Source organism: Pongo pygmaeus, chromosome 19, assembly GCF_028885625.2.
Source record: "Pongo pygmaeus isolate AG05252 chromosome 19, NHGRI_mPonPyg2-v2.0_pri, whole genome shotgun sequence".
Lineage (NCBI taxonomy): Eukaryota > Metazoa > Chordata > Mammalia > Primates > Hominidae > Pongo > Pongo pygmaeus.
In genome coordinates this window covers 93,278,010-93,305,132 of record NC_072392.2, presented here as the reverse complement: position 1 = coordinate 93,305,132, position 27,123 = coordinate 93,278,010, and the positions used below count along the sequence as shown (strand labels likewise).

Here is a 27,123-nt window from a genome sequence, read left to right as displayed (position 1 = left end):
GTGAGAACCATCGACAGGAAGTGACGGGGGAACTGGGAGACTGCAGTAATGGAAAACACACCAGAGTTCTTGAGATTCAGAAGTTTGTTTCATATCTTTATTCACAAAAAAAAACTCACAGCATTTCAGACTATTCAAACACACAAAGAGGAACAGAGGATGCCCACCAGTGACAGCCTCGTCCCTAAGGTCCGGATCAAAGGCCACGCTGGAGGGTGGGGTGTCCTCTCGGGCCTCCTCTCTCAGCATCCCGTGGCTCCCTGCTCCCAGCCTCACTGACACCCCCAAGAGCAGTTACAACTGTGCAGAAACAAAGCCACTTTAGAGGAGGCTGGGCCCCACCTCATTGCCATGGAAAAAGGCCAGATTCTGAGGAAAAGACAGAATCAGTGCTACTGTGTCATCAGTTGGGGGATGCTGGGCACTCCTGGGCCTGGCTGGCATCACCTGCGTCCCAGACCTAGGGCAGAGAAAAAGGCAGGACCCTCCCTACTTGGAAGTACTGGGCAGCAGAGTGTGGGTCACTGGTCACGTGACAGCCCCAAACTGCCACGCAGACCTCTCTGATGTGATCAGCCAGACACTCGGAGGGCACAAGGCTTTCAAGCAAGAACACCAGCCTGGTTCCTAAAGGGGGTGGGTGAACAACGCTCCCAGAAATCTTAAGAAACCAGGGTCCTGGAGCGCTGGAACAATACAGGTGTCATTGCGTTGCAGCGAGGAGGGAAACTTGGTGAACACCAGCCCTCCAAGAGGGCAGAAATACCACTCCTGTCTATTTCCCGGAGCACGTGCCTGTGCCTTGGGGCTCAAGAGCAGTCTTTTCATGGCGGCAACTATGGAATCTAAGAGGAATGAAGGAAACGGCGCCCTCAGAAGGTGCTCAACATTGGTGTCTGCCCCCGAGGCCTCCTTGCTGAACCTGGTGAGAAAGCTGGGGTTGGTCTAGGAGCCCCAGCCCACGCTGATCAGGCATTCCCCAGGAAAGCAGACAGAGACAAGTGCCTCAATGAGACTGGGCACAAGGCTGCAAACCAAGCTGCTTTTCCTCTGTCAGTCTGATGTTACTCATTGGACCTGGCCAAGGAGCGCCTCTTCCAAAGTCCTCCATCCTACCCGGCTCAGAGCAGTCCTTCCCGTGATCACTACTTTCCTTGGCTACATCTAACTTTTTTTTTTCTCTGGAAGATATGACTGGATGGATGCCTGTGACTCTTGAAGGGGTGGCTGCTTTTACTGAGGATGGCAGTTCATCTAACACTTTACAGCTGTAAAATGTGGCGCATAGGTGTGTAGACGTTGATGTGTCAGCAGAAACCCCTGTATACTGGGTTCTATGCTATGCTACAGATACAGAGAAACAAAAGGAGAGTGAGGGTCCTAGGGAAAAGTTAAGCCATCTGGGCATCGTCAGGTCAGAAGCTCAAAAGACATTTGGCACAGTCTGCAGTCATTTCCAGAAACTACTACCCAGACGTACCTTGGCAAGCAGGGGAGCTGTGGAGCACAGAGGACATCACTTCTGCAGGTGCCCAGAAGCACGTGGCTCGAGGAGGCTTTCATAGAAGGAGCAGTCCCCAGAGCCCCTTCCCTTTCTCTGTGCCATCTGCCATACTACTGAAAGTTATTGGGGGCGGACAGGGTCCCCTGGCTCCACCGCATTCCATGACTGCTCAGCGAGACCCACATACTTGGAGAGAAAGTGTGGACACAAACTCTGTGGATGCAGCCCGAAAGAGGGTGCTGCCGCATCTGGATCCTCGCCAGCATGGCACTCCAGAAAAGAAAGTAATGGCGGGGGTGGGAGGGGTGGTCAGAGACACAGGGGGTCCCCAGGCTGCCCAGCACATACATACACACCACTGGGGACAGTACAGAGGGGAGCAGGTCCACCAAGGTTAGAAACCAAGAGACACAAATATTGCACATTCAGTCAAGGCATTTCCAAGAGACAGTCATGGAAATAACTCTCTTTGAGACACAACAACATAACACATTTGGCAACTTTCAAAGAAACAGCCTTCCCCACTCCAAGCCATCAACGGGTCCATAAGTGCCTTCATCTTTGGTCCAGTTGAAAAAGCCAGGGAAGGAAGACAGGGTCAATGGGGAGTAAGAAGAGGCCGCAGGTACAGTTCCTACAGCTCCCACTTGTCTGTCTGACTCAGTGCAGGACGCCGCCTGTCTCAAACCTCCTCTTAGAGGGAAAACAAGCTCTCCAGAGGGTCCCGGCTGCTGGAGAAAGCTGAGGCAAAGCTGCATGTGGTGGCAGCCGGGAGCCCCAAATCCAGAGCAATGATCACCAACCTCCAATCACAACAAAGGACACCCCATCCTCCCTTTCCTTGGAGGCCCTATTCATGGGAATGCGGGGTACTCTGGCAACTCTATGCTTTACCTAAAACCTCAAGTCGACAAACTGCAGCTAGAACCCTTTGCATCTGCTGCAGGTCTTGGAGGGTGCATAGGAGGGACGGTGTTCCGAAGCAGCTGCTAACGTCCAATGTGGCACACATAGGGTGAAACCATGGCACGGCACAGGAACAATCCTCTTTGCTTCAGCTTCCTTAAAGTACAGGCCATTTCCAAGGAGCCAGGCCTTCCGCCCTCATCCCCCAGATCCCCAAAAGGCTCCGACTGGGAACCCAGCCCAGCTGCTGTTGTAAAGATCTAACACTGGCTAAGCAAATGAAAGCAGGTTTCTGAAAAGGTATTCTGCAGCCGGAAGTCGCATCTGTCTTCGGAGTCCTGCAGGTGGGGAGCGAGTTCCTTTAGTTTTGACCAGAACACTTCTTCACAGGGGGCCAGGCTCAGCTGTGCTTTGCAGTGGCTCGGTCACTGGACAGGAGCGAGGTTTCACTTCACAGAGGGGCTCTGCTGACTGCTCTCCTGAAGGTCTGGAGTTTTCGGGGTCTTAGTTTACATCCGCGATCCTCTCTCCTGAAGAATCTGAAAGTTGGAGATTGGGGAGAGGCTGAGGCTGCTGAGGGAGACAGAGATGTCGGGGGATGCTTTCCACTGGACCCGATGAGTGGCATGACGGTCCTGTCATCCCAGGAAGCAAGCAGGGGTGCAGCCGCAGCCTCACCCGCAGTGCTTCTGGTGCGAAACACTCTCTTGCTGGACACAGCTGGGTCTAAAGCTTATGTGCTGTTGGACCAAAGCTTTGCCAACTGAAAGGAAGTGGTTCCAGCTTACCTGGTATCCACGATTTAGAAGCTCTGTGTGTGTGTGTGTGTGTGTGTGTGTGTTGGGGGTGAGGGGGGTGCACAGTGGAGGGAAAAGAAACAGTGCCAAACAATTTTCCAGGAACTTAAGGGAGGTAAAGGTCACGAAGGTAAGAAAACACCCTTTTCTCCTGAGGCAGTGAAAAAAGAACAGTTTTAAAGAATAAATGCAAAATACTTTCCAAGTCTGAATTCAGAAATCCTACCCTGTAGTAATTAGTAGCAACCAGCTTTTCTTTTTCATTGATTTGGCAGAGGATGGACAAAGTCTACCCTTTTTAGGTTCATATTTCCTAACTAAAAACACCTGTCAGTGCTCCGTAACTCCCAATTTAAATTACAACAGTCAAAAAGAACAAAACGAGGGGAAAATGCAACACTGGCTCCAGAGGGCCAGGGAAGAAGTGAGGAGCAAGAGTTCAGGAAAAGCCCACGGAGGGGGTGCAAACAAGCAAGCCAGAGGCAACTGCCCGGGGGAGGGGCTCCTTACCTTCGCCTTTTCGCTCGGCTCTATGACGATGCCGTTGGTAGAATTATTTAGTTCTCTGGAGACAACACAGAGGAATTCTGCCTGATCCTCATTGCCGTAGTTATAGGAAGATCCGATGCTGATGAGCTGATGAACCAAGAATACGGTGAACATTCACATGGCCACCTTAACATACGAAAGTGCTACACAAATCACCCCTCTTCCGACTGAACTTTTGTTTGAGTTCTCAAAGGTTTAACTCTTTATATGAGTTCTCTGTGACTACCAAAGCCCCCGGGGAGAAATGGGCCTGTCCTTCATCAGGGCATCACTGGTGAGGCCTCCCCAGGAGGAAAAGTATGAGCTCCACTGTCCCCTCACCCAAGCTCTAAAGTCCCCTCACAGTCAGCGGCAGGATTAACATGCCCACGCCCCCTCGAGCACACCAAGGGAAGACAGAACGCATCTGCCAACAAAATGGACACTTGCTTCAGTCACACATACAGCTGGCTCCTCTATCAGCAGAAGCCCTAGACTGGAGACAGGAGGCTCTGGAAAGCACCAAGCCAATCACTGATCAGCTACTGGAAGTCATATGCTGCTGGTACTTTTTACTTCCAGACAGGGTCCAGCTCTGTCACCCAAGCTGGAGTGCAGTGGTGCAATCACAGCTCACTGTAGCCTCCACCTCCTGGGCTCAAGTGATCCTCCCACATCAGCCTCCTGAGTAGCTGGGACTACAGGTGTGTGCCACCATGCCTGGCTAATTCTTTTATTTTTGATAGAGAAGGGGGGTCTCACTATGTTGCCCAGGCTGGTCTCTGAACTCCAGGACTCAAGCAATCCTCCCACCATGGCCTCCCAAAGTGCCGAGATTACAGGTGTGAACCACCGTGCCCAGCATGCTGGTACTTTTAACCTTTTTGGATAATAGAATTCAGAATTTAATTCTAAAGAGGAAACACACACGCAGGGGAGCAGCTCAGGCTGAGGGTGAGGGCATCCCAGTGAGCAGGCGAGGCCTCACGTGGGCCGCATGGCTGACTGCGGTAGGACGGGTCTGGGGGTGCCTCCACCTGCCTGAAACTAACTTCCTCATCCAGAAGGCAGGCAATGAGAACACCCTCCGTCTTCCCACAGGACAGTAATAAGATGAAAAATTAACAAGAAATTATTCATTTTAGTTTCACAAAGAATACATTAAAAAAATCCTTTGCTTAAGAGCTCATATTAGGAAAAATACTTCTGGAGTGGAGGGCATTAAACCCTTGGCAACGTTTTACAACCCATGCCCAGTAAGAACCAGGCTGACAGACACAGGCAGAGCGGATTCCGTGGTGGAAGCTAAGTGTGAGGAATAATCACCGCCGGCTCTGAAGGCAGAGACAGCTTTGCACTTGATCTGTGAGATAACAGCATTAATGCAAAGTGTGAGTTTTCTTTTAGAAGGTAAGCGTCTGGTGAGACAGCTGTTGACCTCTTAAAACTCTACACATAAGTAGGCATAATCCGTTTAAAATCATATTTACTCTATTCGCTCTGGCCTTCCTATGTTTTGAAGGCAACAGACAATTTAACAAGTCTGCCATCTAATGGAGGAAAACAGTGAAGCTCCAACTGTCATAGCTTTGTTTTGATAGCTCAATCGTAAGCACGAGGCGGAGAGAAGTGGGGTAAACAAACGGCCGCACCACACTTCCCAGGGCGCCTGATCCTTCCTAGCACAGCTGTTCACCGAGCTCTTCGTGGTGGATTACATAAGACATTCAGAACCAAAAAGTTCTGACCCTGGGAAAAAAAATGGAAGGATTGTTGTCAAATCCCAGTCTCCTTTAGGGACTCATTCTACAATCCCTGTGAAGGAACAAAAACCAAAGGCTTTGAGGCACTTCAAGCCTAAACCGCTTGTTGGCTTCTGGGTGTGAAGCTAAGACATGATGCTCCTCTGTTTCCCCAACTCCTCACGTACCACTAGGACAGCAGTGCCCACCAAATGGCTCTTTGCCCATGTTTTGGAATAGGATCCCACCTGGCTGTACCCATCTCCCATGGTTATTAATTGGCCATCCACACTGATTGTTTGAAGAGCTGCAGACCCCTTGAACGGGGCCTGGGATTGCTGCTCTGTAAGACATGTACCTGTTCGAATTTCCAGCCGTCGGACATCGTGGACACCATTTGCGTGAGCTCTTCTTCCTGACACTGCAGGACTCTGTACACGTGCTTCACGGGGCCCTGCAATGACCAGGCGCAGACTGAGAACAGCACCAAGGATACCACAGTTTGCAGCTGCCCCAAGGAGGCTCTTCAAATGAATAAACACTGAAAAGGAGTTTGCTTGGAAATCTTTTCTTGGCAGCCACCCACTATCCCCTTTTACAAATAGTACTGTGGCGTTTCTTTTTTTCCCTTCTCTTAAAAATTTTTTTTTTTTAAATGACCACAAGCCAGCATACTGTGGCTTTTCAATAAAAACGTATCCAAGGAATTAAAGAAAAAAAAGGTAAAATAATTCTGAACTTCAGAGGGATGAATGATTGAGCAACTATGCCAACAAACTTAGATTTAATCCATTTCCCCAAGTCAAAAATAAGGTAAATTATTATTTTTTATTATTATTATTTATTTTTTTGAGACGGAGTCTTGCTCTGTCGCCCAGGCTGGAGTGCAGTGGCGCAATCTTGGCTCACTGCAGGCTCCGCCTCCCAGCTTCATGCCATTCTCCTGCCTCAGCCTCCCAAGTAGCTGGGACTACAGGCGCCTGCCACCACGCCCGGCTAATTTTTTTGTATTTTTTAGTAGAGACGGGGTTTCACCGTGTTAGCCAGGATGGTCTCAATCTCCTGACCTCGTGATCCACCCACCTCGGCCTCCCAAAGTGCTGGGATTACAGGCGTGAGCCACCACGCCCAGCCTATTTATTATTATTTTTTAAGACACAGTCTCACTCTGTCACCCAGGCTGGAGTACAGCGGTGCAATCTCAGCTCACTGCAACTCTGCCTCCCGGGTTCAAGCGATTCTCCTGCCTCAGCCTCCCGAATAGCTGGGATTACAGGCACCTGCCACTACGCCTGGCTAATTTTTGTATTTTTAGTAGAGACCGGGATTCACCATGTTGGCCAGGCTGGTCTTCAACTCCTGACCTCATGATCCACCTGCCTTGGCCTCCCAAAGTGCTGGGATTACAGGCATGAGCCACCGCACCCGGCCTTATTATTATTTTTGAGATGGAGTCTCGCTCTGTTGCCCAGTCTGGAGTGCAGTGGGGCGATCTTGGCTCACTGCAACCTCCACCTCCCCGGTTCAAGCGATTCTCCTGCCTCAGCCTCCTGAGTAGCTGGGATTACAGGCATGTGCCACTATGCCCAGCTAATTTTTGTTTTATTTTTTTTCCTTTTTTGAGACAGAGTCTTGCTCTGTCGCCCAGGCTGGAGTGCAGTGGCGCCATCTCAGCTCACTGCAATCTCCACCTTCTGGGTTCAAGCGATTCTTCTGCTTCAGCAGCCTCTTGAATAGTTGGGATTACAGGCGCCCACCACCATGCTTGGTTAATTTTTGTATTTTTGGTAGAGACGAGGTTTCACCATGTTGGCCAGGCTGGTCTCGAACCCCTGACCTCAGGTGATCCGCCCGCCTTGGTCCCCCAAAGTGCTGGGATTACAGGCATGAGCCACCGTGCCCAGCCAATTTTTTTGTATTTTTAGTGGAGACAGGATTTCACCATGTTGGCCAGGCTGGTCTTGACCTGAGGCAATCCGCCCACCTCGGCATCCCAAAGTGTTGGGATTACAGGCATGAGCCACTGTGCCCAGCCAATTTTTTTGTATTTTTAGTGGAGACAGGATTTCGCCATGTTGGCCAGGCTGGTCTTGACCTGAGGCAATCCGCCCACCTCGGCCTCCCAAAGTGTTGGGATTACAGGCGTGAGCCACTGCGTCCGGCCAACAATGCTGTATTTTTTCTTCTGTTTTCTCCCAAAAGAGGTATAATGATCGCCGGGTGCAGTGACTCACGCCTATAATCCCAGCACTTTGGGAGACCGAGGTGGGCGGATCATCTGAGGTTGGGAGTTCAAGACCAGCCTGGCCAACATGGTGAAACCCCATCTCTACTAAAAACACAAAAAATTAGCTGGGTGAGGTGGTGCGTGCCTGTAATCCCAGCTACTTGGGAGGCTGAGGCGGCAGAATGCTTGAACCCGGGAGGCAGAGGTTGCAGTGAGCTGAGATCGCACCATTGCACCCCAGCCTGGGTGACAGAGTAAGACTCTGTCTCAAAAAAAAAAAAAAAAAGAGGTATAACTATCATTAACCAAAGTACTAAGGATTTCAAAGATTTCCTTCCATATTACATATAGTACAAATCCTCTGAAGATTTTAATTGGTTCTAACCACATATTTTGGAAACCAAATGTATAAAGTACAAAATTCAGAGTATCACAAAAGATCTGTGATGTTGGCCACAGCTGTCAAAATCCCAGGTATTTAAGATGCCATTATACTGCCTCTTTTTTCTCCCTTCCAAAGTAAACCACTTGTGCTCTGAAATGCACCAAGATCAACCACCTACAAAAAATACTATTATAAGAAATAGGAGTCTGGGTATGGTTGCTCATGCCTGTAATCCCAGCACTTTGGGAGGCTGAGGTGGGTGGCTCACCTAAGATCAGGAGTTTGAGGCCAGCGTGGCCAACATGAGGAAACCCTGTCTCTACTAAAAATACAAAAATTAGCCGGGCGTGGTGGTGTATGCCTGTAATCTAGCTACTCGGGAGGCTGAGGAAGGAGAATCGCTGGAACCCAGGAGGCAGAGGTTGCAGTGAGCTGAGATCGCACCACTGCACTCCAGCCTGGTCAACACAGCGAGACTCTGTCTCCAAAAAAAAAAAAGAAACAGAAAGAAGAAAGTAGTTAGGTGGTGGCAGCCACTAAGAGCTAAGAGGTCATGAAACCGAAGGTAGGGTTGAGGCCCACATCTTGGGCTTAACTTGAATCCTGCATGTGTGAGGGGCTACAAGTAAGTTCAAGGAGATAACATGTTTGAAAATCCACACACAAAAAAATAAAGAAAAATACAAAATGAAACAAAACGAAAATCCACACACAGCCAACTTCATCTTAGAGCCACATACAACAAGTACAAAAGAGGGTGTCTTTGAATAACATCAAATCCATTTTTCAGTTTCACTACATAAAAAGGACAGATGGAAAGATAGTTAACATCAAAAAGGTCTTGACGTTCCTAGAACAAAAAAGTTTCCAAAGCGGTATAAATCCACGAGCCTTCAGAATCTAGAAGACTAATTAATTTAATTGCGGTCATCAAACAGAAATCTTATCATGCTCTCCAGGAATTAGCTAATGACGAAGAAGGGAGAATGTTCAGGTACCATGACTTGAATCACTTCAAATTACATAATTCATGGTACCATCAAAATCAATAGTAAACAATTTTTTTTAGAATGTGGGAAATTGAGGATAAGGCTAGATTACCAAAATGTCTAAACTATTAAATATCTACAATAGTGAAAGATACCACGTAAAGGTAAGATAGCAAAGAGACTGGTGACACTGGATCACATTCCAAGTGGTAATCTGCAAACCAACTACAAAGCCACCTTTGAACATCAAAAAGGAGCCTTTCAGCTGTCGGCTAGATGGAAGAAAACGAAATGAATAAGCCCTTCTCTTCACTTTTGCAAACTGCTAGAGATAAAGTGGATAAAAGAGTTAATTTTTCATCATTAGTGTCAGTAATTCATCCAAATATTCCATTAGAGCCAGAAAATTTTTTTTTTTTTTTTTTGAGATGGAGTCTCACTCTGTTGCCCAGGCTGGGGTGCAGTGGTGCCATCTCAGCTCACTGCAACCTCTCCTATCTCAGTTCAAGCGATTCTCCTGCCTCCCAAGTAGCTGGGATTACAGGCGCCCGCTACCACACTCAGACAATTTTCGTATTTTTAGTAGACAGGGTTTCTATCTTTTTTTTTTTTTAGAGGGAGTTTCGCTCTTGTTGCCCAGGCTGGAGTGCAATGGAGTGATCTTGGCTCACCACAACCTCCTCCTCCTGGGTTCAAGCCATTCTCCTGCCTCAGCCTCCCAAGTAGCTGGGATTACAGGCATGTGCTACCACCCTGGCTACTTTTGTATTTTTAGTAGAGACGGGGTTTCTCCATGTTGGTCAGGCTGGTCTTGAACTCCCAACCTCAGGTGATCCACCCGCCTCGCCCTCCCAAAATGCTGGGATTACAGGCATGAGCCACCACACCCGGCCAGTAGATAGGGTTTCACCATGTTGGTCAGGCTGGTCTTGAACTCCTGACCTCAAGTGATCCGCCCTCCTCAGCCTCCCAGAGTGCTGGGATTACAGGCGTGAGCCACCATACCTGGCCTAGAGCCAGAAAACTTTGATATATGAAGTCTAACACAGAAAGAGCAAGGCATTATTTTTTACTTTTAAAAGTAAACTTATGCCAGGCGTGGTGGCTCATGCCTGTAATCCCAGCACTTTGGGAGGCTGAGACAAGTGGATCACTTGAGGCCTGAAGTTCAAGACCAGCCTGGTCAATATGGCAAAACACCATCTCTACTAAAAATATAAAAATTAGCCAGGCGTTGTGGCACACACCTGTAATCACAGCTACTCAGGTGGCTGAGACATGAGAATCGCTTGAACCTGGGAGGCAGAGGTTGCAGTGAGCCAAGATCATGCCACTGCACTCTTGCCTGGGTGACAGAGCAAAACTGTCTCAAAAAAAAAAAAAGAAAGAAAGAAAAAGAAGAAAAAAGAATAATATTCCTGCCTTCTTAATGGCAGGACAATTCTGTGCTGCAATAGATTATACCTAAAGCATCTGCCACCAGTATCTGATGGAAAAAGAGGCAATTATGCTACAAGACAGGTAGTCATGGTGGAGCACGACTTTGCCTTCTTACTGTTAACTCTGTAGTTGCAGTTTCTTAAAACAGTCTAATTGCATGAAAGAGAGGGTCTATTTTCCTGGCTATACTTCAAGCTTCTTTTTTTTTTTTTTTTTTTTTTTTTTTTTGAGATGGAGTCTCCCTCTGTCGCCCAGGCTGGAGTGGTGCAGTGGTGCTATCTTGGCTCACTACAAGCTCCGCCTCCTGGGTTCACACCATTCTCCTGCCTCAGCCTCCCGAGTAGCTGGGACTACAGGCACCCACCACCATGCCCGGCTAATTTTTTTGTATTTTTAGTAGAGATGGAGTTTCACCGTGTTAGCCAGGATGGTCTCGGTCTCCTGACCTCATGATCCGCCCGTCTCGGCCTCCCAAAGTGCTGGGATTATAGGCGTAAGCCACCGCATCCGGCCAACTTCAAGCTTCTTGAGGGCAAGGACTTTCAATTACTTACAGAATCCCAAGGGCCAAAGAGAAGCTATTATGGCCATTCAAACACATGACAAACATACGACGAATGGCAGGATGTGAAATAGATGTGCCCTAACATCTTTCTTTCCTCTAACTAGGTGGGCAAATTCCCTTTCACTCTTGTTACTGTATCTGAGTTAATATGAAAATCAAGGCCAGGTGCAGTAGCTCACACCTGTAATTCCAGAACTTTGGGAGGATGAGGTGGGTGGGTTGCTTGAGTTCAGGAGTTTGAGACCAGCCTGGCCAATAAGGCTCGTTTCTACCCAAAATACAAAAAATTAGCCAGGTGTGGTGGCTTGCAACTGTAGTCCCAGCTACTCGGGAGGCTGAGGTAGGAAAATCACCTGAGCCTGGGAAGTCAAGGCTGCAGTGAGCTGTGATCATGCCACTGCACTCCAACCTGGGAAACGGGAGTGAGACCTTGTCCTCCCTCTCCCCGACAAAATCAAGACACCATCATAAAGAGCAGCTTGATATTATGTTCTTAGAAGCACGGTTCAGGCTGGGCGCGGTGGCTCACTCCTGTAATCCTAGCACTTTGGGAGGCCAGCCTGGGGGACAGAGTAAGACTCTGTCTCAAAAAAAAGCATGGTTCACAAGCAGCTGCTAAAGCCTACCCCATGAGACTGGTTTCAAGTGGCTCACAGGAGCCGTATGTGACTCCATCACATGCTAAAGGCTCATCTCCATAAAGAGCGGCCAAGCTGGGTGCAGTGGCTCACGCCTGTAATCCCAGCACTTTGGGAGGCTGAGGCGGGCAGATCACCTGAGGTCGGGAGTTTGAGACCAGCCTGACCAACATGGTGAAACCCCATCTCTACTAAAAAAATACAAAAATTAGTCAGGCGTGGTGGCACACACCTGTAGTCCCAGCTACACGGGAGGCTGAGGCAGGAGAATTGCTTGAACCTGGGAGGCAGAGGTTGCAGTGAGCCGAGATTGCACCACTGCACTCCGGCCTGGGCGACAGAGTGAGACTCCATCTCATAAAAAAAAAAAAAAAAAAAAAAGAGTGGCCAACAGGTGGAACCAAGACTTCTATGGTCTTTAGGAGGGAGACATACTCGGGCAGAGAACAGGTTTTGGACCTAAAGTGCCCTGGGCGCCTCCTCCTGCCATCTGGTGAGCAGCGACAATCTTCTCATTCTATTGGGACATAGGCCTATTCTGTTTTCTTTGTGGTTTCTTCTCTTCTCCTGTGCAGTTTGGCTGGGTGTGCATTCCCTGCACTGCAAACGGTGTTCCACACACACCTCCAGCTCTAAGGGTAAAGGCATCCTCTTCAAATCACAGACCGACCAACAGAAGCCCACCTGAGACATCCCTCCTTAACAGTTCCAAATACATTACTTGTGAAGTTCTGTTCTCATTGTCCCGTATCCTTTCCTTAACCAGCCGCACAAGGGACGCGATGTTGTAAAACTCCGCTTCCTCCAGCACACCTGGAACAAGGACAAAACTGCAGTCAGATAGGTGGGAGACTTTGCCAGAAAAACACCAAGGAGAGGCTGAAGGTTACATGCTTGCTAAAAACTGCTTATTTATTTATTTACTTATTTTTTGAGATGGAGTCTTACTCTGTCGCCCAGGCTGGAGTCCAGTGGTGCGATCTTGGCTCACGGCAACCTCCGCCTCCTGGGTTCAAATGATTCTCTTGCCTCAGTCTCCCAAGTAGCTGGGACTACAGGCACACACCACCACACCCGGCTAATGTTTGTATTTTTTTCCCCCAGCCCGAGACAAAGTTTCATTCTTGTTGCCCAAGTTGGAGTGCAATGGCATGATCTTGGCTCGTTGCAACCTCCGCCTGCTGGGTTCAAGAGATTCTGCTGCCTCAGCCTCCCAAGTAGCTGGGATTACAGGTGCTTGCCACCATGCCCAGCTAATTTTTTGTATTTTTAGTAGAGACAGGGTTTCATCATGTTGGTCAGGCTGGTCTTGAACTCCTGACCTCAGGTGATCCATCTGCCTCGGCCTCCCAAAGTTCTGGGATTACAGGCGTAAGCCACCGTGCCCGGCCAATTTTTGTATTTTTCGCAGAGATGGGGTTGTGCCATGTTGGCCAGGCTGGTCTCAAACTCCTAACCTCAAGTGATCCGCCCACCTTGGCCTTCCAAGTGTTGGGATTACAGGCATAAGCCACAGCTCCTGGCCTAAAAACTGCATTATTTAAATGCAAATCCAATCTCTCTCCTTCTGCTAGGAAATATCTCTTTGCTATTTTCGGTAAACCCATGACCTTTTCTCCAACATAAATTAGTCAAACACCAGGGTATGTTCTGCTCACTCCATTTCAACCCTCCTTTCCCTCCCTGGCACCTGCCCATTAGCTGCAGGACACTTTTCCCATATGTCACTTAGTTCCTGGAACTAGTCATGCTGGACACCTCCTGAACTTGATATTTTTGTCCAATCTGCCCTCAAAAGGACTGGGGGTGGGGGTGGAGGTGTGTGTACAAATGTATGTGGGCCAAACTTAATAGGATGCTCATCATCTGAACAATATAAAAGGCAACCATTTAAAGACTTGCATGCTAAATGAACTCAAAGGCCTTTGGGCAACTATGAGATGTGTGATCCTACAGGAACAAATTTGCTATAGAGGCCATTATTAGGACAACTGACAAAACTGCAATATAAACTGTAGATAAAAGCATCAGTATTAAATTTCCTGGGTTTGATAACTGTACTGTCTGTGGTTACATAAGAGAATATCCTTGTTCTTGGGAAATATATACAAATATTAAGGGGTGAAATCTGCAATCTACTCTCAAATAGTTCAGAAATAACCGTGGTGGGAGAGGCAAGAGGATGGGGGTAGGGAGTGGGGAAGAGAGAATGAAGGACAATGCAAATATGATTTAAAAAAAAAAATGTCGGGCATGGTGGCTCACGCCTGTAATCCCAGCACTTTGGGAGGCCAAGGCGGGTGGATCACGAGGTCAGGAGTTCAAGACCAGCCTGACCAACATGGTGAAACCCCATTTCTACTAAAAATAAAAAAATTAGCCAGGCATGGTGGCATGCACCTGTAATCCCAGGTACTTAGGAGGCTGAGGCAGGAAAATCGCTTGAACCCGGGAGGTGGATGTTGCAGTGAGCTGTGATCGTGCCATTTTACTCCAGCCTGGGCGACAGAGGGAGACTCTGTCGCCAAAAAAAAAAAAAAGCCCAGGCGTGGTGGCTCACGCCTGTCATCCCAATACTTTGGGAGGCTGAGGCAGGCAGATCACAAGGTCAGGAGATCAAGAACATCCTGGCTAATACAGTGAAACCCTGTCTCTATTAAAAATACAAAAAATTAGCTGGGTGTGGTGGCAGGCACCTATAGTCCCAGCTACTCGGGAGGCTGAGGCAGGAGAATGGCGTGAACCTGGGAGGTGGAGCTTGCAGTGAGCCGAGATTGCGCCACTGCACTCCAGCCTGGGCAACAGAGCAAGACTCCGTCTCAAAAAAAAAAAAAAAAAAAAAAAAAAAGCTGGGCATGATGGCTCGTGCCTATAATCCCAGCTACTCAGGAGGCTGAGGCAGGAGGAGCATGTGAGGCTAGAAGTTTGAGACCAGCCTGGGCAAGATAAGATAGTGAGACTCTGACTCTTAAAAAACAAACAAAAAGATCTCCCCAAATCCCGAATATGACAAAAATAACATTGAAAATTGGTTAATCTGGGATATAGGGAGTTCTCTGTGTTATTCTTGCTCTTTTCTCTAAGTTTAAATTACTTCAAAATAAAGTTTTTTAAATTAAAGGCATTAGAAAAGATACTTAACTAAAAGAGGGTAATTGAATTGTTTGTATCACAAAGGATAGATGCTTGAGGGGATGGATACCCCATTCGCCATGATGTGCTGATTTCACACTGCATGCCTGTATCCAAACATCTCAGGTCAGGTGCAGAGGCTCAGGCCTGTAATCCCAGCACTCTGGGAGGCTGAGGCAGGTGGATCACTTGAGGTTAGGAGTTCAAGACCAGCTTGGCCAACATGGTGAAACCCTGTCTCTACTAAAAATATAAAAAATTAGTCAAGCATGATGGCGCACGCCTGTAATCCCAGCTACTTGGGAGGCTGAGGCAGGAGAATCGCTTGAACCCAGGAGGCTGAGGTTGCAGTGAGCCGAGATCGTGCCAGTGCACTGCAGCCTGAGCGAAGGAAAGAAAAAAAAAAAAAAAAGAAAAATCTCATGTACCCCATAAATATATACACCTACTAGGTACTCACAAAAATTAAAAAAGAAAAAGAAATAAGATTAAGATCACCCATGAGTTGGTAATTGTTGAAGCTGGGTAGTGGATGCATGGAATTCACTGTACTATTCCCACTACTTCTCTGTGCATTTGAAATATTGTTTAAAAAGGGACATTTAAAAAAAGAGAGCAATTCCTCTTTCTACTGGCTGAAACAGAGTTGTTTCGCTGTCACTTCATTAACTAGTACAGCCATTACAAGCTTTCTTACTCAGAGCCAAAGCTCCCAGATCAGGGTGCCCTGGATTTAGGGACAGTTCCCTTTACAACTGAATGCCTTCAGTGGGACCACGCCAAGCCTTGTAGAAAGTGGACTAGACCCACTTACAGTCCCAATGCCCTACAAACCACAAAGATACAGCAAGTGATGATACACCTGACAATGAACTAGAGAATGAATTAGGTCAGCTGCAAACATTTATAGGGAAGCATGAGGCCAGAGTCTTAAAAGAAATGAGGCCAAGCCTTTATTATTTTTGTACAACTGCGAGTTCAAACCAAAATTAAAACTATAAATAACTGAATGTCAGAGATGTCTTGCTTCTTCAGACTACAGACACTCACTGCTAGCACACAAATAAATGTAAAAAAAGGATTGTGACAATTCTGGAGATTCGGAAAGAACTCCTGAAGTTATCTGCAAAGCTGAGATACCTATCTTCCTTCTCACCCAGGAAGCTGAACAAAGCCTAAGGAGGCTTCCTTAATCATGACTCCCTCAGACAAGACTGGTAGTTTCTGCTCTGTTTCATAAACCTGAAACTATACCTGCACATGAGCTTGATGAAAATGTCAAACAAAATTGAAATCTGTAAAACAACTTTAAAGATTCTACTTGCATTTTGAAAATCCCCAATGCAAACAGTGCTCTTACCTTCTTCTGCCAACTCCTTAGTGATGATGAGTTTCCCATGGCGGAGGTAGTTTAGGATAGGACCAAAGTAGGTGGGGTCCCTGTCAATCAGATAGGCTCCTGTCTCATCCTGCCAACCAAACACAAGGGTATCATTGTGGAGCTTTGAGGAGTATTTTAAACAAAGGCAGGGCAGGGTTTCACCATCTTTGTCAGCGCCCCAAGACAATTCATTCCATCAGCTAAAACAGACTTTAGTGATGGCAAATTTTGTTACACATTTGTTTATCACAAACTATTGGTAAGAAAGCTATAGCTTTATGTATCTTGTACATTAATATCATCTTAGGTAGGGTGTTACAGACAGTCATACTCATTTAGGCATTTACTTACTGGCTGGAATTCGAAATCTTTGCCCGGACAATAATTACAGTGACAAACATTCTTCTGTAGGGTGTTTGTTATTAAGAAAGGGAGAAAATGCCATAGCTGTGTAATTGAAATATTTGCTTGAGATGGGCATTCTGACTTTTCCACTGCCTCTGAACTGCATTCCTAATTCCAAGAAAACCTCTGTGTAGTTGGCAATGCTCCTGAGCTCAAGGCCAACATCAGTGGGAGTTTGCACTGCCAGCTGTAATCTCACACACCCCAGCTCTGTGCCCAGAGGAAGCTTGATACTGCCAGGACTTGGCTCTGAGCAGCTTTAATCCTACTCATCTTTACAGTAAAAGGAACAAGAAGAAATTGGCTTCTATTACCACAAGGAGGATACAGGGTAGATAAAAATAATTCCTTTATAAGCAAGGGTTTTGAAATCTCTTTAAAGTTAGGGCAGGATAGGTTTCCATCAATCTGAGATTTCTTAGAGAAGAGGAATAAACGAAAACAACAAATGTTTACAACATTTGTAACAACAAATTCCAGCTCTATTTTGAGGTGACCAGCTGAGTGCTATATGGGATATAAGATGGTGTGAGTTATGGTCAGTGCCTTTAAGTTGAGAACTTAAAGGTGAACACGTAAAGTTAAAAAGAAATTGACACAGTTCAAACTAGAAATGGTTTAAGTGTCTTGTCACCTCTCAACCCTTTGGTTAGCAGCCACGCATCCTACCCAAAATTTTCCCGGGAAAATTTTCATTTTCCTTCTGTCTTAGCCTAGATTTGCAGCGGCAAACGGTAACCTCTTTCCAAAAAAACGCATTTGATCTAAATATGGACCTAAACCAGTGACTAAACACATAAAAGTTCTGCGACCAGGACTATAAGAAAGCAGTGTGATATCACAAGGAGCACTTCCTGCAGCTGTCGAAGCCCAACTTGGCAGAGGGGTCCGAGAGGGAGTCTGAGAAAGCCACAAGGATGCCTGAGCTCACCCTGACCCAGTTCTGGATGCATCTGGCACCGGCAGTGGGGGGGCTGAAGTGGAGCCAGGGAAAACTCATGCAGATCTCAGTGGGATGTCAGGGGCAGAGAATATGGAGAAGGGGTGTGGAGTGCGTTCTCGTGGGTGCAGGTGGGCGCAGTGTGGGAAGGAGTCTCGGAGAACGAAGGGCGGGGTCAGGGAAAAAGCCGGAGTATGCCTCAGCATGGCAGAAGGGGAGTGGGAGGTCCCTCTGAGGCCCCTGCGAGTAGTGTGGGAGGCAGGGGGAGGATGGGGTCCCGGCCTGAGGGGGCTGCCTGTGAGGAGCGTGTCTCAGGACTCTGGGGACCGATCTAGGAGAAACCAGGGGGTCCGAAGGCCCGGGGGCGCGCCCGAGGGCGGGGCACACCTTGTCTGAGTCCAGCTCCGGGTCCTCCTGGCAGCAGAGGCGGCAGAGGAATGACTTGGGCTCCCGGCCTAAGGTCTGTCTGGTGGTCACGAAGTAGGTGCCTCCCACGTTCAGTCTGACCCAGCGGGCCGCGCCGCCGCCCCCTGTCCGCTCGGGTGGTCCGGGACCCGGCTCCAGCGGCTGCGCGACGGCAGCAGCCGGGCGGCCATGCCCGCGGGGCGTGGGGCCAGCCGGGCGTGGGCTGGGGGGCGCGCGGACTGGGCCACTCCCGTCGCCCACCCCGCTCCCGCCGCCCCCTCCCAGCCCCGCCATCGCGGGGTCCAGCTGCAGTTCCGCCATCTTGGGCCGCCGCCGCCGCCGCTGCTGCCCGCGCGCAGCCGGGCCGGCCCATTTCTCGGCAGGGAGAGCCGGGCCGGCCCATCGGCGGGGGTGGGGCAGAGGGGAGAGGGACGGGAGCGCCCCCAACCAGCGCCCGGGGACCCGCGCGGCGGAGGCGCTGTGCCCGCCCCCGGGGAGATACTTCCGGAACCAGCCCTCATCTCTATTGGCTGATCTGAGAAGCAAGGCCCACCCCCTTGGCTTTGGGGTTGGCTGAGGAAACATCTTCCGGTGACCCACTTCCGTTACTTGCTGCGGAGGACCGTGGGCAGCTGGGGTCGGTGAAGGTGAGTGGGGACTGGGGCATTGGATCCGATCCCTGGAGGGCTCCTCTGCTCTGCCCTCTCCAAACCTCACGCCGACCCTTGTCACGCCCCCATCAAGGACGCCGGGCCCTCGGCTTGCCCCGCTGGCAGACTGGCCCTTGTGTAGCTGCCGCTCCTCGTCCCGCGATCCCTTCCTCAGCCCTCCTTGGCGCGCGGGGTCACGGGGGCCCGGCTGTGTCCCGGGCGCCGCTGATTTAGGCGCTGCCACAAGCCGCGTCTCGTGCAGTCCGCTCCCAGCGCGGCAGACTTCAATAGTTTGGTGGGGGGACTGGGGAAACGTTACACAGACAATGTTAACTTGCCGAGGGACGCTCAGCTGGCTGCGGAGCTGCGCCCTTCCCCTCCCTCCGGCAGCTTCCAGGATTCGAACGTATAGAGCGTTCAGGGCTCCTCAGGTGCAGAGTTCGGTTACTCATTCAAGAAAGATTCATTGAGCACCTCTTATGCGCATGATCTGTTCTAGGCGCTGGGGATTAAGCAATAGATTTTTAAGAATTAAAAAAAATTTCGTCGGGCGCGGTGGCTCACGCCTGTAATCCCAGCACTTTAGGAGGCCAAGGTGGGCGAATCGCGAGGTCAGGAGTTCGAGACCAGCCTGGCCAATATGGTGAAACCTTGCCTCTACTAAAAATACAAAAAATTAGCTGGGCGTGGTGGAAGGCGCCTGTAATCTCAGCTACTCGGGAGGCTGAGGCAGGAGAATCGCTTTGAACCCGGGAGGCGGAGGTTGCAGTGAGCCGAGACCACGCCACTACACTCCAGCCCAGGCGACAGTGCGAGACTCCGTCTCACTCACACACACACAAAATTATTTGTGACTTCTACTTTCCACTGATGTTTGGGAAAGTCTGTAAGGGTGCTTGGTTCCCTGGTAACTTTAAAATCACATGCCAATTGCCTTAACACCTCCCCTCCACAACAGGAGACAAGCTGTCCTGAGAAAGAAAGGAGGGACGGGACAGGTGTTTGACAACTTTCTTGAAGATCTTGAGAAAGATTGCTTCCGCCTCCCTTGTATTCCACTCCAAGCTTATAGAGATCTTTGACTTTGCAGTCTTTTAATATCTGACCCTGGTCTTACTTAAAGAGGACTATTTTCCTATATTCTGCCTTTTTTTTAAGTGGCTGTAGTCGTTTTCCGTATTTTTCTCACATTTTCACATGTGTTGAATACCTCTTAAAATGCAGGCCGGGCGCAGTGGCTCATGCCTGTAATTCCAGCACTTTGCAAGGCCGAGGCGGGTGGATCACCTGAGATCAGGAGTTTCAGACCAGCCTGGCCAACATGGAGAAACCCTGTCTCTACTAAAAATACAAAAATTAGCTGGGTGTGGTGGTGGGTGCCTGTAATCCCAGCTACTCCGGAGGCTGAGGCAGGAGAATCGCTTGAGCCTGGGAGATGAAGGTTGCAGTGAGCCAAGATGATGCCACTGCATTCCAGCCTGGGGGACAGAGTGAAACTCCATCTCAAAAAAAAAAAAAAGTGCAGAACATGTGCTGGTGCTGCTAGGGTATAATCCGATGTGAATAAGAAGGTGCAGGTGTATTACCAATTTAGTTGGAAGGGGATAGCCCTTTTAAGTTTGTAAAACTATGGAGCAAGTTGATGTGCACAATTTCATGTGATACTCTTAGCAGCCCTCTGGGGCAAGCAGGACTGATAATGCCCATTTTACACATAAGTAAATTTTAGCCTAGAGAGTGCTCTATTTAAGGCTTGTTGAAACTTAGGTATGTGTCAGTTTCTGTCTACTGGAGAATCAGTGAATAAAACACAATCTGGGTGGAAATTTCTTTATTAACTTTTATGCAACAAGAGTGTTATTTTTAGTAATACTTCCAGAGGCACATGGAGGGGATAAAGAGAGCTGGGTTTTTTTTTTTTTTTTTTTGAGACAGAGTCTCACTCTGTCGTCCAGGCTGGAGTGCAATGGCGCTATCTCAGCTCACTGCAACCTCCGCCGCCCAGGTTGAAGCGATTGTCCTGTCTAAGCCTCCTGAGTCCCTGGGACTACAGGTGCATGCCATCACGCCTGGCTAATTTTTGTATTTTTAGTAGAGACAGGGTTTCACCCTATTGCTCAGGCTGGTCTTGAACTCCTGACCTCCAGTGATCTGCCCGCCTCAGCCTCCCAAAGTGCTGGGATTACAGAAATGAGCCACTGCGCCCAGCCTAGAGAGCTGGGCTTTTAAGGCTAAATAGGAGTTGGGAGAGAATGTATTTGTATGCCACGTTGCACACTTTGAATTTGAAAAGCTACACTGTCCTTTCCTTTTCGAGACAGAGTCTTGCTGTGTCGCCCAGGCTGGGGTGCACTGATGTGATCTCAGCTCACTACAACCTCTGCCTCCTGGGTTCAAGTGATTCTTGTGCCTCAGCCTCTGGAGTAGCTGGGATTACAGGCGCGGGCCACCACGGCTGGCTAATTATTGTATTTTTAATAGAGATGGGGTTTTGCCATGTTGGCCATGCTGGTCTTGAACTCCTGACCTCAGGTGATCCAACCGTTTAGGCCTCCCAAAGTGCTGGGATTACAGCACCTTGAATTACCTTGAATTTGAAAAGTTACACTGTCTTTTTTTTTTTTGAGTTGGGAGTCTTGCTGTGTCTCCCAGGCTGGAGTGTAGTGATGCGATCTCGGCTCACTGCAGCCTCCACCTCCTGGGTTCAAGTGATTCTTATGAAGACTTGCATGTTTCTAAGATTTAAAGGATTCTCTCTAAGAGCTCTTATTTTGTTATTTATCATTTTTCCCAACTGAAAATTCACCTCATAAAAAAGCCTTGTTTTTATTTGACTTATTTTTCAGGATCCCCAAGATGGCTGGGCGAAAACTTGCTCTAAAAACCATTGACTGGGCAGCTTTTGCAGAGATCATACCCCAGAACCAAAAGGCAATTGCTAGTTCCCTGAAATCCTGGAATGAGACCCTCACCTCCAGGTCAGTATGTTTCTGAGAGGGAACCCCATACTTGCCACTGAATCTAGAAACAAAACAGTATTAAGGAATTACATATGAATTCTTGATGCCCTTATGACAACATATAAAGAAATCCTTGCATTTTCATGATGATCCTAGGAGAGGAAAGTGGTGACCCTCCAGGCCATAGGAAGAAGGGGTAGGAAAATTACCATGTGAATTTTCTGCTGCTTATGAACAATCCTAACTTTTGCCTTTCCTTGTGGGCAGGTTGGCTTCTTTACCTGAGAATCCACCAGCTATCGACTGGGCTTACTACAAGGCCAAAGTGGCCAAGGCCGGCTTGGTGGATGACTTTGAGAAGAAGGTGAGACTTCACACCTCTAAAGCACTGAGCTTGTAACATGCCTGTGGGTAGAGAGCAGGAACAGGGATAATTACATACACAGCATGACAGCCAGATCCCTAAGGAAGCTTAGGAAAGATGTGTATGGCCAAAGGCCTTGTGGTCGATTGAACTGTAAATAGGTGCAGGAATTTAGGCTCTGTTCATTCAGCAGTACAGTGTAGCCTTAATCTGGGAGCCAGAGAGCTTTCTGATCAGCACAGTTTTGACCTGCTCTGTTTCTGACCTGGGCCGGTTCACCCCTTCTTAGGCAACCTGGTAGTCCCCTGCTCCTGGGAGGTCACCATATTGATGCTGAACTTGGTGAAGACACCTGATCGGCATAACGCACTACAGCCCAGAACTCTTGGGCTCAAGCAATCCACCTGCCTCAGCCTCCCGAGTAGCTGGGACTACAGGCATGCACCACCATGCGCCAGAGGGCTTTCAAGTTAAATGTTTGCCCACCTCCTGGGTTCCTTTTAGCTTCCTTCCTGTCTCCCTTTGGAACAAACTGACGTTTTTTTCTACTCTTTTCCTGTCCTTTTTCTTTTGAGATGGAGTTTTGCTCTGTCACCCAGGGTGGAGTGCAGTGGGCGATCTCAGCTTACTGCAGCCTCTGCCTCCCAAGCTCAAGCCATCCTTCTGTCTTAGCCTCCTGAGTAGCTGGGACTACAGGCGCATGCCACCACCACACCTGATTAATTTTCTTTTTTTTTTTTTTTTTTTGGTAGAGACAGGTTTTTGTCATATTGCTCAGGCTGGAGGCTGGTCTCAAACTCCTGGGCTCAGGCAATCCACCTCTCTGCTCTTCTTTTTTTTTTTTTTTTTTTTGAGTTGGAGTCTCACTCTGTCACTCAGGTTGGAGTGCAGTGGCGCCATCTCAGCTCACTGCAACCTCTTTCTCCCGGGCTCAAGCCTTCCTCCCACCTCATCCCCCCGAGTAACTGGGACCACAGCACCACCATGCCTGGCTAATTTTTTGTATTTTTGGTAGAGACAGGGTTTCGCCATGTTGCCCAGACTGGTCTTGAACTCCTAAGCTCAGGTGATCCACCCTCCTTGGCCTCCCAAAGTGCTGGGAGTACAGGTATGAGCCACCATGGCCAGCCTCTGCTCTTTTTAACTGTCCCTTGTAGCTGTAACTTCTCATCCATCTGTCCTCCTCTGATATTTACACAAATCTCAATATCCAGAGTTCATTTGCTTATTCATTCATAGATGCTTATGGAGGGCCTACTCTGTGCCAGGTAGTGTTAAGTGCTGGAGCCGTAACACTAAGCAGTCTTTTTTTTTTGAGACAGAGTCTTGCTCTGTCACCCAGGCTGGAGTGCAATGGGGCCACCTCAACTCACTGCAATCTCCGCCTCCCAGGTTCAAGCAGTTCTCTTGCCTCAGCTTCCCATGTAGCTGGGACTACAGGTGCCGGCCACCTTGCACAGCTAATTTTTGTATTTTTAGTAGAGACGGGGTTTCACCATGTTGGTCAGGCTGGTCTTGAACTCCCGACCTTAGGTGATCTGCCCGCCTCAGCCTCCCAAAGTGCTGGGATTACAGGCGTGAGCCACCGCGACCGGCTAACACTAAGCAGTCTTCTAAGGAGACCATTCATTATGCAGTGCTACTTCCACCAGTCAGCTCTCTAGGGTTCCATGCAGAAGAGAAATCAGAATTTCTTTACAATTCAAGATGCTAAGAGGCCATTTTTTTGGTCATCAAGTCCAGCTGTCCTTTTCAGATGAAGAAAATGAAGCTCATCATAATAAAGAATTGTCCAGGGTTCCCAGTTAGTGATAGGGCTGAGAAGACCTTTGAGCTCCTGTTCCCAGTCTAATATTCTTTCTACTCCAATACTGAGATGCGTATTGGTTTCCGCTTGGGACACAGAATGTCTTTCAGTATGACCTTTAAGGATTCGTAGCTTCCAGCCCTTTGAGCTCCTGGGTGTATTGGCGACGACTCACTGTCCTTGTGTTTGTAGTTTAATGCCCTGAAGATTCCCGTGCCAGAGGATAAATATACTGCCCAGGTGGATGCCGAAGAAAAAGAAGATGTAAGTAGTTGAGGCTCTTGCTTATTCTAAAATTCTCTTGATCTTGACAGCTCTCTATTATAGCTAAGTTAAGGTAGAGTGAATTAAATGGAAAAGAGTTAACAGCCATATAAAGGAATGTCTTGTCAATAAATGCAACAATATGGACGAATTTCAAAATAATTATGCTGAGTGAAAGAAGCCAACTAGAAGCGTATAGCATATGATTCTATCTTTGTAAGACTCTAGAAAATGTAGTTTGTCTACAGTGGCTGCCTGGGGATGGTTGAGAGGGGACTGCTAGTTTCACAGGTGGATACAAATATCAAAACTTATCAAATAGTGTTCTTTAAATATGTGCATTTTATCATATTTCAGATATACCTCAACAAAGCTATTAAAAACAAGGAGTTGGAATTAGAAAAATTATCTAAGTAGTATTCAAATACCTAATTATTTGCTTGAAAGCACTGTAGGCCAAACTTTGGAACTCAGTGGCTCCACCAAAGAGAAGTCTGGCTAGGTGCTCAGGTGGCGTGTCCTGACCATTCAGTGGCTGAGCCCTGTGAAAACAGGCATTCTGTAGGTCTTCGGATGAGGAACTCGCAGAAGCAGCTGGGTGCTGCCATCCTAAGCTGGTCTTCCATATGGGCTTCTCTGTGAGTGTTAGGAAAAGCTGTGGTTTGCCTCTCAGAGTGAGCGCCTCCAAGTGGTCAGGGTAACCACGGTTTCTCTATAGAGCAATAGGACAGCCAGAGTGGGCTGGGACGACTCCTACCTTAGCAGCTGCTGGGGTAGAATGCAGCCTGGTTTCAGAACTGAATTTCTCTTTCTTCTTAAAGGTGAAATCTTGTGCTGAGTGGGTGTCTCTCTCAAAGGCCAGGATTGTAGAATATGAGAAAGAGGTAAGGATGATGGGTAGCTGTTGCCTATAATGTCGTTTCTCTCTTTCATGGCCACACATCTTTCACCTGGTGGCAGGAACCTGCCTTGGATATTCTGCTTCCCGTCTCTGTTTACATTAACTAAACACATTCCCCCTCTTTCCAGATGGAGAAGATGAAGAACTTAATTCCATTTGATCAGATGACCATTGAGGACTTGAATGAAGCTTTCCCAGAAACCAAATTAGACAAGAAAAAGTATCCCTATTGGCCTCACCAACCAATTGAGAATTTATAAAATTGAGTCCAGGAGGAAGCTCTGGCCTTTGTATTACACATTCTGGACATTAAAAATAATAATTATACAGTTCTGGGTGTGTCTTCTTCTCTGTGGTTGAGATAATTAAGCCTCTCTTCTGAGGTGGCCTCACTGGCAGCAGGGTTTTTGTTTAAATGGAAAGGTGAGCCTAGACAGGTTTGTTGGGCTGGTTGTCTGACAGGCTATGTAGGCGGCACTTACTGAGGCCCTAGGACTGCTGAAATGGCAACAAATAACACTAGGGGCTATGGCAGTGTATTTCACTGTGATGTGGTAAATAACTGTTATCTGCTGATTCTCTTCAACTTCCTCTTTGGTTTCAAACCCCTGGTTCCAAGGGAGTGCTCCTGCTTGTCCATTAGTAAATCACAAGAACAGCTGGTCCAAATGGCTAGGTGCAACAGCAGGGATTTACTTTTCTGTGCTTCAGCTTTTGAGCACAAAAGTGGTATTAAAAAAGGAAACTTTGGGCTGGGCATGGTGGCTCACGCCTGTAATCCCAGCATTTCGGGAGGCCCAGGTGGGTGGATCACCTGAGGTCACAAGTTTGAGACCAGCCTGGCCAAGATGGGGAAAGCCCATCTCTACTAAAAATGCAAAAATTAGCCAGGCGTGGTGGGGGGGCGCCTGTAATCCCAGCTACTTGGGAGGCTGAGGCATCTTGGCCTCAGCTTGAGGCTTGATTGAACCTGGGAGGCAGAGGTTGCAGTGAGCCGAGATCGTGCCATTGCACTCCAACCTGAGTGACAGAGCAAGACTGCCTCTAAAAAAAAAGGGAAACTTATGTTGCAGAGTTAACTTACAGCTTTTTGCATTTGAACATGGAAAATTATTTTATTATTATTTTTTAAGATGGAGTCTCACTCTGTCACCCAGGCTGGAGTGCAGTGGCACGATCTCGGCTCACTGCAACCTCCACCTCATGGGTTCACGCCATTCTCCTGCCTTACCCTCCTGAGTAGCTCGGATTACAGGCGCCTGCCATCACGCCCGGCTAATTTTTTTATTTTTAGTAGAGACGGGGTTTCATCGTGTTAGCCAAGATGGTCTCGATCTCCTGACCTCGTGATCCGCCCGCCTCGGCCTCCCAAAGTGCTGGGATTACAGGCGTGGGCCACCGCGTCCAGCCTGAACATGGAGAATTATTTTAACTTAATTAAGTTTTAAAATCCCCAGTATTTACTATGGTTAGCAGACCTGAGCAACATCAGGAAATAGAGATGGTTTAAAGCTAGGTAGTAGATCATTGAGGAACGCAAGTATTAAAAAAAAAAAAAAAAAGTATGGTGGTAGAATTGTCCTTAAAGTCAGAGGACCTGTTATGCCTACAACCTAATTGCTGATTTTAGATTGTTTACTGTCTTGAGACTTTAATTTTCTCATTTACAAATATCAGGATTGTAATGAGAATTAAATGAGATAACCTGGGAAGTTTCTAGGTAAGAAAGTAAGCAAATGCTGACTTGATGTGGCTTAAATCCTGTAGGAAAAGTCTGCATGGTCTACGCAGGGGAGACGTGACATTTCTGCCATTTATTTTTATTATTTTGTTTTCCTGAGACGGAATCTTGCTCTGTCGCCCAGGCTGGAGTGCAGTGGCACGATTTCTGTTCATTGCAACCTTTTCCTCTCGGGTTCACACTATTCTCCTGCCTCAGCCTCCCGAGTAGCTGGGACTACAGGCGCCCGCCACCACGCCCGGCTAATTTTTTGTATTTTTAGTAGAGACGGGGTTTCATCGTGTTAGCCAGGATGGTCTCGATCTCCTGACCTCGTGATCTGCCCGCCTTGGCCTCCCAAAGTGCTGGGGTTACAGGCGTAAGCCACCGTGCCCGGACCATTTCTGCAGGCGGAGTATATTGGAGAAGAGCAACAAGGCCTGACAACCCTCGAGAAATCAGTGTAGTCTTAA

The 27,123-nt window shown here is 48.1% G+C and overlaps 2 protein-coding genes across 3 annotated transcripts; one reads left to right on the top strand and one right to left on the bottom strand.

Annotated features, from left to right (window-relative positions):
* Positions 1-83: 83 nt before the first annotated feature.
* Positions 84-18,505, bottom strand: KCTD2 (potassium channel tetramerization domain containing 2). 2 transcript variants are annotated; one of them, XM_063655943.1, is made up of 7 exons: positions 18,257-18,505; positions 17,967-18,137; positions 16,214-16,322; positions 12,443-12,534; positions 5,836-5,931; positions 3,718-3,843; positions 84-2,949 (listed from the first exon to the last, which is right to left on the bottom strand). In XM_063655943.1, exons 1-7 carry the CDS (start codon positions 18,503-18,505, stop codon positions 2,920-2,922), a joined length of 873 nt encoding a protein of 290 aa, XP_063512013.1. In that variant the 3' UTR covers positions 84-2,919. The 2 variants fall into 2 exon arrangements, with proteins under 2 accessions (XP_063512013.1, XP_054312301.1); XM_054456326.2 differs by having other exon boundaries at positions 17,967-18,388.
* On the top strand, positions 18,502-25,262 carry ATP5PD (ATP synthase peripheral stalk subunit d). The gene is made up of 6 exons (XM_054456327.2): positions 18,502-18,631; positions 21,481-21,612; positions 21,862-21,958; positions 23,958-24,029; positions 24,851-24,913; positions 25,059-25,262. Exons 2-6 carry the CDS (start codon positions 21,491-21,493, stop codon positions 25,188-25,190), a joined length of 486 nt encoding a protein of 161 aa, XP_054312302.1. The 5' UTR covers positions 18,502-18,631; positions 21,481-21,490; the 3' UTR covers positions 25,191-25,262.
* The last annotated feature ends 1,861 nt before the right edge of the window (positions 25,263-27,123 follow it).

Bases quoted from the DNA above. Each gene is read 5' to 3' on its own strand.
- ATP5PD (XM_054456327.2), top strand. From the start codon at position 21,491: ATGGCTGGGCGAAAACTTGCTCTAAAAACCATTGACTGGGCAGCTTTT. The intron at 24,030-24,850 runs GTAAGTAGTTGA...TTCTTCTTAAAG, and splicing joins ATGCCGAAGAAAAAGAAGAT to GTGAAATCTTGTGCTGAGTG. The intron at 24,914-25,058 runs GTAAGGATGATG...CCCTCTTTCCAG, and splicing joins TTGTAGAATATGAGAAAGAG to ATGGAGAAGATGAAGAACTT.
- KCTD2 (XM_063655943.1), bottom strand. From the start codon at position 18,505: ATGAGGGCTGGTTCCGGAAGTATCTCCCCGGGGGCGGGCACAGCGCCT. The intron at 18,138-18,256 runs GCGGGAGCGGGG...CAGCCGCTGGAG, and splicing joins GGCGGGGCTGGGAGGGGGCG to CCGGGTCCCGGACCACCCGA. The intron at 12,535-16,213 runs GTAAGAGCACTG...TCCTTGTTCCAG, and splicing joins TAAGGAGTTGGCAGAAGAAG to GTGTGCTGGAGGAAGCGGAG.